General features: G+C 48.4%; 1 protein-coding gene across 1 annotated transcript; it reads right to left on the bottom strand.

The window, feature by feature from the left end:
- Positions 1 to 10,501: 10,501 nt before the first annotated feature.
- Chst6 (carbohydrate sulfotransferase 6) lies at positions 10,502 to 12,057 on the bottom strand. Its single transcript, XM_038313301.1, has one exon. The coding sequence runs from the start codon at positions 12,055 to 12,057 to the stop codon at positions 10,870 to 10,872; it is 1,188 nt and encodes a 395-aa protein (XP_038169229.1). The 3' UTR covers positions 10,502 to 10,869.
- Between the last annotated feature and the right edge of the window lie 250 nt (positions 12,058 to 12,307).

The raw sequence follows: 12,307 nt of genomic DNA, 5'->3' as shown, positions 1-12,307 counted from the left end.
ACAGTGAGTTCCAGGCTAGCCTGGTCTACATAAGTGAGCCACTGTCTCAAAAAATAAAGAGAAGTGGGGGTGAGATGGGTCCCTGGATAGAGACACTTGCCACATAAGCCCAACCAGCTGGGTTTGATCTCTAGGACCCATGCAAAGGTGGGAGACAAGGATAACTCCACAAAGTTGCCCTGTGGCCTGGGATTACAGGCATGAGTCTCCACCACCTGGCTAATAATAGTTTTATTTAATGTATATGAATATTCTGTCTGTATGTCTGTGTATCTGGTGCCCTGGAAGCCAGAAGAGGATGTCAGATCTTTTGGAACTGGAGTTACAGACAGCTATGAGCTGATATGTGGGTGCTGGGTATCAAACTGCATTCTTCTGGAAGATCAGCCTGCTCTTAACCACTGAGTAATCTCTCCATCCTACAAATAAAGCTGAAGGAAGAAAGGAAGGAGAGAGACAGAAAGAGAGAGAGAGAGAGAGAGAGAGAGAGAGAGAGAGAGAGAGAGAGAGAGAGAGAGAGAGAGAAAGCCAGGCATGGTTTCTTTAATCCCAGCACTCAGGAGGCAGAAGCAGATCTACTGAGGGAGTTCCAGGACAGCCAGGGCTACACAGAGAAACCTTGAGAAAAAAAGCAAAAAACAAAATTAAACAAAATTAAAAAAAAAAAAAAGGAAGGAAGAGACCACTGGGAGAAAGTAGTACTTAAAGCTAAATCAGCTAACTCCTAAGGCATACAGATCACAAACGGCCGGTTGCGGTGACACACACTATGCTGAAGAAACAGAAGCAGGAGGACCACAAGTTCTATGTCAGCTTGTGCTATACATTTTGTGGGGCTTGGTGGCACTTGCCTTTAATCCTAGCACTTGGGAAGCCAAGGAGGGAAGATCTTTGTGAGTTCAAAATCAACTTGGTCTACATGGTGAGTTCCAGAATAGTCAGTGATAATACAGTGAGACCTTGTATTAATTAATTAATTAATTGCCCTCAAATTGTCCTCTTAATCCACTTCAATGGAGTAAATGTGCGGGCTAGGAAGATCCCAGTTCAAGCCAAGCGTAAGGAACAGATTGGTCAGTAGAGGGCAGTGTGACAAAGGCCTTCCTGAAAAAGTTAATGTAAGTCACCCTGCCTCACACTTCATTCTGGCCGGAAATATGATTCCTTATAACTGTGATTGCTGCTGATGGAAAAACGCTAAATTCAAAACTACTGGAAGGAAGCATAAAGGCATGCTTGCAATCTTGAACAGGGTAAAGATTTCAGAGAAAAATACAAAATTCAGAAGCCGTAAGGAAAGAATTCACTTGTAACAGTTCTGGTTGTCCTGGAACTCACGCTATAGACCAGGCTGGCCTCGAACTCACAGAGATCCACCTGCCTCTACCTCCTGAGTGCTGGGACTAAAGGTGACCATCACCAGCTCCTGGCAATTTACTTATTTACAGTTTGTAGCGTGTGTATGTGCACACACCACACACCACACACACACACACACACACACACACACATGCACCTGCCACAAGCATTAGGGCAAAGGTCAGAGGACATCTTTCAGTGATTGGTTTTCTCCTTCCACAAGGTGAGGGCTGAAAAGTAAACTCAGGTCACCCAGCCTGGCAGCAAGTAATTTTATCCACTGAGCCATCTGACCTGTGTTTTTTTCCTGAAGATGTACTTATTTTTACTCGACCTATGTGTGTTTTGCATGCATAAGTGTGTACCATGTGTATGCAGTCCCTGTGGAGGCCAGAGGGCATGGAATCCCCTGAAACTGGAGTGACAGACGGTTGTGAGCTGCCATGTGGGTGCTGGGAACTGAACCCAGGTCCTCGGCTCCTCGGCTACAGCAGCCAGTGCTCTCTCTAGCCCCCATTAGGTAATTTTTTTTTTGTTTTTTGTTTTTTGTTTTTTGTTTTTCAAGACAGGGTTTCTCTGTAGCTTTTGGATCCTGTCCTGAAAGTAGCTCTTGTAGACCAGGCTGGTCTCGAACTCACAGAGATCCGCCTGCCTCTGTCTCCCGAGTGCTGGGATTAAAGGCATGCGCCACCACCACCCGGCCCCCATTAGGTTATTTAAAGCCTTCCACTGGCCAAACTCTTAGACACATGCTACAGAATAAGTACCAAATTAGCATGGCCTCAGCTGAAGCAAGGCAGCCTTTGGACGTGGGACTCTGGGAGCAGAGCGCCGCTCGTTGATTTGGGGACATTAGCAATCGTAACCCGTCTACAAATTGGTCTACCGTACAGTGTGGTTTGAATAAATGGATTTTCCACACCAGGCACACAGGTGATACACACACATGCACATAAAATAAAACAAACACATCTCTTATGTAAAAATTAAATTTGAGCTGAAAGCAAATAAGAAAAAGCTGACACCACCAGGTGTGTGGCACAGGCCTTTAACTTGGTATTTGGGAGGTAAAGGCAGATGAATCTCTGTGAGTTCAAGGCCACCTTGGTCTGCTTAGGGAGTTCCAGGACAGCCAGGGCTACATGGCAAGACCCTGCTTCAAACAAACAAATGAATCAACAATGAAAAGAAGTAGGAATTGCCACTGGGCCAGTGAGATGGCTCAGAGGATAAAGATGCTTGTTTGTGCAAGCCTGACAACCTGAGTTCAATCCTGGGCCTGGGATTCACGCGGTGAAAGGAGAGAATGGACCCCACGAACTGTCTACTCAACACTCCCTGCTCCAGAAATGCATACACACATGCACATACATGCATACATGTGGTAATAGAAAAATTAGCAAATGCCAGAAAAACTTTCCTTACCCTCTCCCTTTTCTGCCTCTAGACAAGGTCTCACTCCGCAGCTCAGGCTGGCCTGCACCTCATTGGGTTTGAACTTGTAGCAATCCTCCAACCTCAGCTTTGAGCATCCTGGGATTACAGGCACAAGCCACGATGGAACCAGGGGACTCTGCAGACAAGTCCTACCCATGAATTTCCTCTCAAGTTTGTCTTCCACAGATCCTCACCCTTGGAAGCCGCAACTGTTTTTCTTAGTTCTGTCCTTTCTCTACAAATGCCTTTGTTGTTTCTAATTTCTATTTTATTTATCACTAGTGGCAGTGTGTATGCGTGAAGGTGTCCACATGCCACAGGGAGTGTGTGGAGGTCAGAGGACAACCTTCCATAGCTGTAGGATCCAGAGATGGGACGTAGGTCATCAGGCTTTGGTGGCACGTCCTCTTACCTGCTGAGCCCACCTTGCTGGCCCTACAAATGTATTCTTTTGTAGGGAAGTGGGGAGGAGATGCTGGGCAGAGATCCTGGGGCCTTGTGCAGACTATAAAAGTGTCCCACCACTGAGCCACCTCCCAGCCCTAGCTATTCTTTTTAAACAAGCTAGGGTTGCAAGTCAACAAACTGGCTCCTTTTCTCCTGTGTGGTGTTTCCAGGCAATTGTTAACAAACTTTTTCCTTTATGTTAATCTGCCCTTTTGTTTATTTGCTAGACAGGTCTTGCTATGTAGCCCAGGCTAGATTTAAACTCACTGTACAGTCCAGACTGGCATCGAACTTGAGACAACCCTCTTATCTCACCTCCCAAGTGCCGGAGTTGCAGGCATGCGTCACCACACTCCGCTTAATCTATCGTTTTACTACAGAGTCCCTGGGATACCTTATCTACAAGGGCTAGCCTGGGAACTGGTGTGCTTGCCCTTATGCTATACTATACCAGCCAAAGCAAGCCGAAGCAGTAGCCCAGATTTGGGGTGTGAGGGGCAGGGTGGGGTACAGGGAGAAAGCCACGTCTGCTTTGTAGCAAGAGCTATAGTCATGCTGCAGTGTGACCAGAGTCAATGATGATTCTTGCTTATGGTATCCTTAACCATCCCACAGGGCACTGCCAACCAAGGCGGGGCAGTCTTCAGTGATGATTGCACTTTGGCAGAGCGACAAGACATACGTACCCAGCAACACAAATCTCTCTTCTGGGTCTCCAGACTTGTCTTTTCTGTCCTCAGTCAGCCATGCCACCTCCTGTTTTTGTCCTGAACCCCATCTGGGTTGATTCTAAAGCTTGTTTGGAACCTCTTGTGCCAGGAGACTCACTCTGAGTGCCCAGTGTGCATGAAGACTAGGATTCACTCCAAGGCTTCCTGTGGCGCTCTATGTGCAGAAGGCTAAGCCACTGTTAGGCGTGTGTGTCAGGGTGCCCCGACACCCCCAGAATCTGAGAAAAAATGAATGATTCATATAGCAAAGCATGGAATGCAGATGCTATTCATCATGCCAACACCAGAACCTGTGACTTGAGGCATAGCAAAGGAAACTCATGGATTGCTGCTTCAGAGCTGAACCTGTACACCGGAATCTTTTTGTTCTTAGCTCTGGCATCCTAAGCAGATGCTTCATCTTACTATGCCTGCACATACTGTAATAACTGGGCTGGGCTGTTCCTAGACTGACTCTCTCATTTGACAATGGGCTGCTGCTTCTTCTTCTTCTTCTTCTTCTTCTTCTTCTTCTTCTTCTTCTTCTTCTTCTTCTTCTTCTTCTTCTTCTCCTCCTCCTCCTCCTCCTCCTCCTCCTCCTCCTCCTCCTCCTCCTCCTCCTTCTTTTTCCTTCGGTTTTTTGAGATAGGGTTTCCCTGTGTAACAGTCCTAGCTGTCCTGGAACTAGCTCTTATAGACCAGGCTGGCCTTGAACTCACAGAGAGCCACCTGCCTCTGTCTCCCGAGTGCTGGGATTAAAGGCATGTGCCACCACTGCCCAGCCAACAGTGGACTTCTTTAGGAATGGTTGCAGCTGGTTATTTTATCTGCAGAGACCAGCATAAAGCTAGAATGCAGCTTGGGGAAGAATATGCAGGCTGGAAAGAGATCAAGCAGAGGGACTGCAACTGCCCACCATACTGCTCAGTAGTTTTGGTTTTTGAAATATATTTAGGAAAGTGCTTGGGTGACTTTCTAACTTCAAGGGACCATGTCATAGTCAAGATCAAATTATATCGCTTTCTGAGTCTGGGGTGTGGTCCTTTGCTGTGGTCTGCTTTTATCCCTAGTGTGGTTTACTAGCTGGGTGTTGCAGGGAGAGACTGCTTGTTCGTCCCGGCTGCCCGGCTAGCTTAGCCCCAAAATAACCACACAGAAATTGTATTAATTAAAACATTGCTTGGCCCATTTTCTCTAGCCTCTTATTGGCTAACTCTCACATCTTGATTTAACCCATTTCTATTCATCTCTATATCGCCACGTGGCAGTGGCTTACCGGGAAAGAGTCAGCATGTCTGACTCTGGTGGCTCCATGACCGCTCCCTCTCACTTCTTCCCAGCATTCAGTTCTGTTTTTCCAGCCTACCTAAGTTCTGCCCTATCAAAAGGCCAAGGCAGTTTCTTTATTCATTAACCAATAAAAGAAACAGAAGAACCTCCTACAGCAGCTGGGATCAGTAATGTTGAAGTCAAAGCTGTGAGGTTTTGTTGTTGTTCTTTGGGTTTTTTTTTTTTTTGAGGGGGTAGGAGGTTGAGACAGGGTTTCTCTGTGTAGCCCCAGCTGTCCTGGAACTCACTCTGTAGACCAGGCTGGCCTTGAACTCAGAGAACCACCTGCCTCTGCCTCTTGAGTGCTGGGATTAAAGCCATGCAACACCTCCACCTGGCAAAGTGGTGAATTTGAATCCCAGCTCATATACTGAGCTATATGGGCTGAGTTTTTCTGCTGTGGACCCCCAAATGCGTATGTTGCACTTGTACTGGGTGTGGTAGCATGCACCTCTAATCCCAGAGCTCAGGGAGTGGCAGCAAGAGGATTGAGTTCGAGGCCAGTTCAGACAACAGAGTGAGCTACTGGAGAAGGAAAGAGAGCTGGAAAGAATAAATCCTAACTTCCCAGGTGCTGGCAGTCGGAGGTGCACAGTGTGGGGTGACTGGATAGACTCAGAGGCTGAAAGCCTCACAGTGGAATGGATCCCCTTCCAAAGCAAGCCTGAGTCTGGGACGGTGGTGCAGGCTTGGGAGACACATGTCTCCAGCTTGAGGCCAACCTGGGCTACTTAGCTACACAGTGAATTCCAGGCTACCTTGGGTGTTATTCTAATACATAACAAGCCCTGATCTGAAAAAATAAATAGGCTGGAGAGAGCTGCCCTGTCCTTTCCCATGGTGTAATCACAGAACTAGAGGTGCCGCCTTTACGGAAGAGCTAGTCTTTAGACTATGCCAACACCTCACCTATGGTTTATAAATTACACAGTGTGTGCTGATGGACCTTCATGGTCAACTTGACTGAACTGAGAACTACCTAAGGGATTAGTAAAGCACACCTCTGGGTGTGTCTGTGAGGACTTTATCTGAGGCCATTAGACCATGACAGTTCTGACCGGTCGAATGGGTGAATGACTTGAATGATACCCAATATGATGGAATTATTGGAAGGTAGTCAAAAGTAGGAGTTAGCTGGAAGAAGCCTACTGCCGGGGGCATGCTCTGGGACTGTTTCTTGCTCTAGTCCATTCGTGCATCCCTCTTTTGTTTGTTCCCGAGCCACCATGATGTGAATTGCTCGGCTCCGCGATAGTCTGTCAAAATGAAGTGACACCCCTGAAATCCAGCGTCTCTCCAGTCCTGTTTCCTTCCCTGCTAAGTTGCTCTCTCTCGACAGCCAGGAGAAAAGTGACACACACACAGGCTAAGGCATTTGTGTTACATTAGTCTAAGGAGATTAAGGTCACTTTCTGAGCTGTCCATCAATAAAGGTAGGCTTTAGCCAGTCTGTAATCCTGGCGCTCAGGAAGCAAAGGCAGGCAGATCTCTCTGAGTTTGAAGCCAACCTGGTCTATGTAGACGACAGCCAGGGCTGTGTAGAGAGACGCAGTCTCGAAAACAAACAAACAAAAACAAACAAGTAAATAAACAAAATTAGGGCTTTAAGTATCATGCTGACATTGCCAGGAGGGGGAGAAACAGGTTTTTTAACACAGCCTGAAGCTACTAAAGCTTGAAAGATAAAGGGGGGATGTAGATCTCAGTTGGTAGCATGCTTGCTCAGAATATCTGAAACCCTAGGTCCAATCCCAATACCACATAAAACACATGCCGAGGGATAAAGTCTTTAATCCCAGCATTGAGGAGGCGGAGACAGTGTAGCAGGACAAAGGTTTCTCCATCTTATCTTAGCTGAAGCCATTTTTGGTTTCTGTCCCCTTCCTTGAGGAGTCCTGTGGGAAAATACCTAACCCTGTTCTAGAACTTGGTGGTCAAATGCCCCCAGCTAACTGCATATTCTCTTGGCTCTTGTTAAATTACTTGTGATAGTCTTCAGGCATCTGTACTGGCTTGACCTTGGGGTCCTGACAGGATCCTGTCCTCAGCTGCAGCCATTAAGAACACCTCCTGTGCATGTTCGCATGTTCGCCATGTTCCCTTTTAAAAGGGCCCTACCCACCTCCTCTCTCTCTCTCTCTCTCTCTCTCTCTCTCTCTCTCTCTCTCTCTCTCTCTCTCTCTCTCTCTCTGTGTGTGTGTGTGTGTGTCTGTCTCTCTCTCTCTTTCTGTCTCTCTCTGCTTCTCTGTCTGTTTTTCCCTCCCTCCCTCCTTCCCCTCTCTCTTCTACTCCTGTCCCCAGTCTCCCCCTCCCCTTCCCCCTTTTTCCATTCTCTTTCCCCCAATTAAAAAAAATCCCTTCACATGAGCCCTGTTGCATGGTGTCTTTCTCTCATGCTGCTTTTTAAAATTATAACAGCTTGCTTACTCCCCTCCCCCCACAACTACCAACCAGGATGTAGCTTTTCTCTGTGTGGCTGGGTTTTGTTTGTTTGTTTGTTTTGGGGTCATTAAAATTTCCCTGTAATATGCATTCAGGGCTTCTCTGTGAGAAGTGTCCTCTCTAAGCAGTGACTGCTGGCTTTAATACAGACTCTCAATTCGAACTTTGGTCGTGCTGAGTGGTCTTGGGTCTCTACCCCATAACAGCAGGAGGATCATTAAGTTCTCCTTTGGTCATTCTTTGGAGACGGCTTAGTGGGTGAAACATTTGCTGTTCTGAGAACTTGAGTTCAAATATCCAGAACCCACATAAAAGTTGATGTGTGTGTGTATGTGTGTGTAATCTCAGGGCTCCTACAGTGAAGCAGGAGGTGCAGTCAGGAGAATCCCAGAAGCTCACAGACTACCTAGTCTGGTATGCTTAGTGAAGAAAACAAGAGACCCTGTCTCAAAGAAGAAAGAGAGATGGCTCTGAGGTTAAAAGCACTTACTTCTCTTCCAGAGGTTCAATTACCAGTACCTATATATTGGTTCACAACACACGTACATAGCTACATTAGTAAGTACACATACACATTCTCTGTCTCTCTCTCCCTCTCTCTTTGGAGCTGAAGATAATACTGAAAACTCATGAAGTAAAAGCACTTAACACAAAAGGCTTATGATCCGGGTTTGATCCCTGGAACCCACAAAGTTAACCTCTGACCCCCGCATGTGAGCTCCCCACACAGATCATGCATACAGTGATAAGAAAGTTAAAAATTTTGTAAAAAGTGGAAAGAGAAAATCCCCCAAGGTTGTCCTCTGATCTCTGCTTGCATGCATGCTATGGCATACACATGCCCACATTCAATACGCGTGAATTGTGGTTTGAATGAGAATGGCCCCATAGGCTCTTATCTGTGAATACTTGGTGGAGCTGTTTGGGAAGGATGACATGAAGCCTTGTTGGAGGAGGGTTGGGCTTTGAGGTTTCAAAAGCCCAAGCCATTTCCCAGTTAGTTTACTCCCCTTCCCCGTCCCTCTCTCCTCCTCCCCTCCCTCTCTCTTTTCCTCCCTTCCTCCCTCCCTCCCTCCTCTACTCCTTCTCTTCCTCCTCTCTCTCTCTCTCTCTCTCTCTCTCTCTCTCTCTCTCTCTCTCTCTCTCTCTCTCTCTCTCTCTCTCTCTTTCTCTCCTCTTTCTGGTTGTGTCTCAAGATGTGAGCTCTCAGCTACTGCTCAAGGGCTATGCCTGCTGCCATGTTCCCTGCCATTATGGTCATGGACTCTAACCTTCTGAAATCAAAAGCCCCAAATTAAATGCTTTCTTCTATAAGCTGCCTTGGTCATGGTGTCTTATCATGGCAACAGTAAAGTAACTAGACATGAATGTATGCACACATGCATACACATGTGTTCCAGGTCATTCTGAGCTACATAGTGAGTTTGAAGAAAGCCTGGGCAGTCTTCAAATCTTGTATCCTGCTCTTTGTCCTAAATTCCACCAGTTGTCAAAGGCCACACCTATGCTGAGAATCAGGAACCAGCAACCATGACCAGGAGCATGTCGTGGTAACAAGGTAGTGTTCCTGGATCAGTGTGTGTCCCTATGTGACCTGCAGGGCTTGATGTGGACTCAAGTCCACTTTTGTTCTCACCTGAGGAAGGAAGCCCGCCCTTCTTTTAAATATTTACTGTTCACTTACTGGCTCTTGTTTCTTGAGCTCAGGACTAAGTCTTCTGCACACCCAGCAGCCCCTGAACGAGCCCTTTGCTGACAGAGCAGGTGTGGTTTGCAGGAAGTATTCTTGCTCTGTCTAGAAGGTCCAAGGCAAGGCAGAACCACTCTTTATGACATTTTTTTCCTAAGCTCCCGGCAAGCTTGAGTTCCAGGCACCCCATGACCTGCCCCCACCTGCCTCCTGGGCACTGATCCTGCCAGTCTGCTCGCCCTGCTACTGGTTATGCTTGGCTTGACGCCCATCTCTCTCCCTCCTCTTCTTTGTCTTCCAGGCTCCTCTAGGTTACACTTGGGATTCTCTGCTCTGAACCCAGAATTTTACCATTTCCTGTTTCCCCTAGTTGTATTTTATAAGGGACAAATATGTTTAGGTATTACTGCTGATGGGAGACAGATCTAAGCAAACCTGGATTGTCCCCTCTTACCGCTGAGCCCCCAGTGGTAAGAGCATTTCTTTCCTTTCTTCACCCTTCTTAAGATGTGACCTGGGTGGTGGGAGCTGGAGAGATGGCTCAGAGGTTAAGAGCACTGACTGCTCTTCCAGAGGTCCTGAGTTCAATTCCCAGCAATCACAGGGTGGCTCAACAACCATCTGTAATGAGGTCTGGTGCCCTCTTCTGGCCTGCAGGCATACATGCAGACAGAACACTATATACATAATAAATACATTACAAAAAATAAGGTGTGACCTTGTACAAGACATGTTACTTCTTGGGATGATATTCAAATGTGCTAGGTTGTAAACTATAGTCTGGATCATGCAGCTCATTTATGATGTTTATTTCCAGAACTAGGATTTTTCACTTCAGGAGGAATCAAAGGCTTATTAAAAATTCATCACCCTCAGGTACGGGGTGTGTGCCTGGGCTCCTTCCTAGAAGGTCAGGCAAAGAATCTAAGAGGAAACCACAAGAGGCATCCTCTCGGATTCCTTCTTGACGTGCACATAACTGTCCAAGTCTTTGCTGGCCCCTGAGACTAGTGCACAGGAGTGAGCAGAAGTCGGGGTGAGCAAACGAGAGGCAGGTGCACAAATTTTAGGAGCAGGCCAACAGCAGTAACCTTCCACTCCTGACCGGGTCTGGGACACCGTTCTCTGCTATCGCATGGTATCACCAAAGAGAAGAGAAGGTAAAAAGGAAAGGAAGTCTGGGTCTGGCTGCTCTGTGACCAGAGGAAGTGGGCAGGGGTTTCACTTTTCATAAGAATGCATGATGGCAACCCAGATCCTAGAGGGCTCAAAGGAAAATCATAATCTAGGGAGGAAAAAAATGTGGAATTTGTACTCAGTCCTTTCTTAATACAGGGCAAGACCACCCCCACTCTCAGCCGCCGGTAGTGGACATTCTACTGGGTTCTCCAAGCCCTTTCTTTATCATACTCCGCTAGGCCCTAACGTCAAAACCGGGACTCTCCACTAAAACTCTTAAGATTCTGGCTGCGCATCGGTGGAAGAAGCCCACTTGAAACTGTCCATGCCTCTCGGCAGCAGGAGGTCCAGAGAGAGGTCCCGCTGCTCAAGCTCGGAGTGCACAGGTCGGTAACCCAGCAGCTGCAGTGCACCAGCGCACAGTTCCTGAACCCGCTGAATCTTTGCGAAGGGCAGCGTGTGACGCCAGGCTTGGGACACACTGAGCGCATCCCTGGATGAGGTCTTGAAGGCCTCACGGCGTGTTCCTGCCCCTGAGCCGTGCGTGATGTTGTGGATCCAAGTCTGGAGCTGCGGCGTGAGGGTCAGGCCGGTGAAGGCATAGAGCTCACGGATCTGGGTGAGCGGGTCCCGGGCCAGATCCTCGAAGCGCACTAGGCGGTAGCGATCTTGCAGGAAGGGCGGCGGCTTGTACAATGCGGCCTCTGCGATGCGCACGTGACTGCGACACACCTCACTGACCACGCGCAGCCGGGGGTCCGCCTCCACCTGCGTACCGTTGGTACCCAAGACGATGCCATTGTCCCGCGCCAGCGCCTTAGCTGTCTGCTCTCGGGAACGCAGCACCGCCCGCGGGTCGCGCACCAGGTGCACGATGCGCAGGTTGAGCGCGGGGTCATTGAGCAGCGGGTAGAGAACTTGCAGGTTAAAGAAGCGCACCTCCTTGAGCACTATGTGGCTATAAGAGCTACAGGCTTCCTGGACCAGGCCGAAGGGCCGCGCTGGGCACAGAGACTTGCACACCTCCTCGCTGCTGATGTTGCCGGGACCGAAGGCGTTGCAGACTGGAGGCGAGCACAACGCGCGACTCACCGCCCACTGAAAGAGATCTGAGACGTTGCGACGCCAGGGCAGGTAGGCATCAAATACGTCCATGTCGCATAGGAATACTGAACGGACCAGGTCGCGCACGGCCATGTGAAGCACAGGGGCACTGCCCTGCGACAGGGCATTCCACACGTGCCAGGCCGGCTCCATCAGGTAGAAGACATCTGGGTGTTGGCTGAAGAGCTGGCCCACGAAAGACGAGCCCGAGCGCCACGAGGACAGCACGAGCACATGCACATGTCCCTTATTGCCAGCTGGGGATGAGGGCATTTGCCGGGAGACCAGGAAGACCAGGATGCAGGTCTGTGTTATCAAGAGGGAAAGCACAAAAGTGCTGGAGAAGCGGGGCAACCGCATGCCTCTGGTTAGGACCTATAAAAGGGAGGGACAGAGTTAGGGCCCATTGCCTGAACTCACACACCAGGCCCAATTTCAGTCCCGTGCCAGCTGCACTCTATATGTAGCTGTAGAAGGATCCTGAATTTCTACTTCTTCTGCCCCCATCTCCTAAGTGCCGGGATTACGGATATGTGCTACCACACCTGTTTTAGCAAATACTATTTTTCAAACAAGACCCCTTAAGAATTGCTCTTATGGAGTTACTTTT

Source organism: Arvicola amphibius, chromosome 15, assembly GCF_903992535.2.
Source record: "Arvicola amphibius chromosome 15, mArvAmp1.2, whole genome shotgun sequence".
Lineage (NCBI taxonomy): Eukaryota > Metazoa > Chordata > Mammalia > Rodentia > Cricetidae > Arvicola > Arvicola amphibius.
The sequence above is the reverse complement of the archived record's forward strand: the minus strand, read 5'-3'. Positions and strand labels throughout refer to the sequence as shown.

Excerpts from the sequence above, each read along its gene's own strand:
- Chst6 (XM_038313301.1), bottom strand. The coding sequence starts at position 12,057 with ATGCGGTTGCCCCGCTTCTCCAGCACTTTTGTGCTTTCCCTCTTGATA.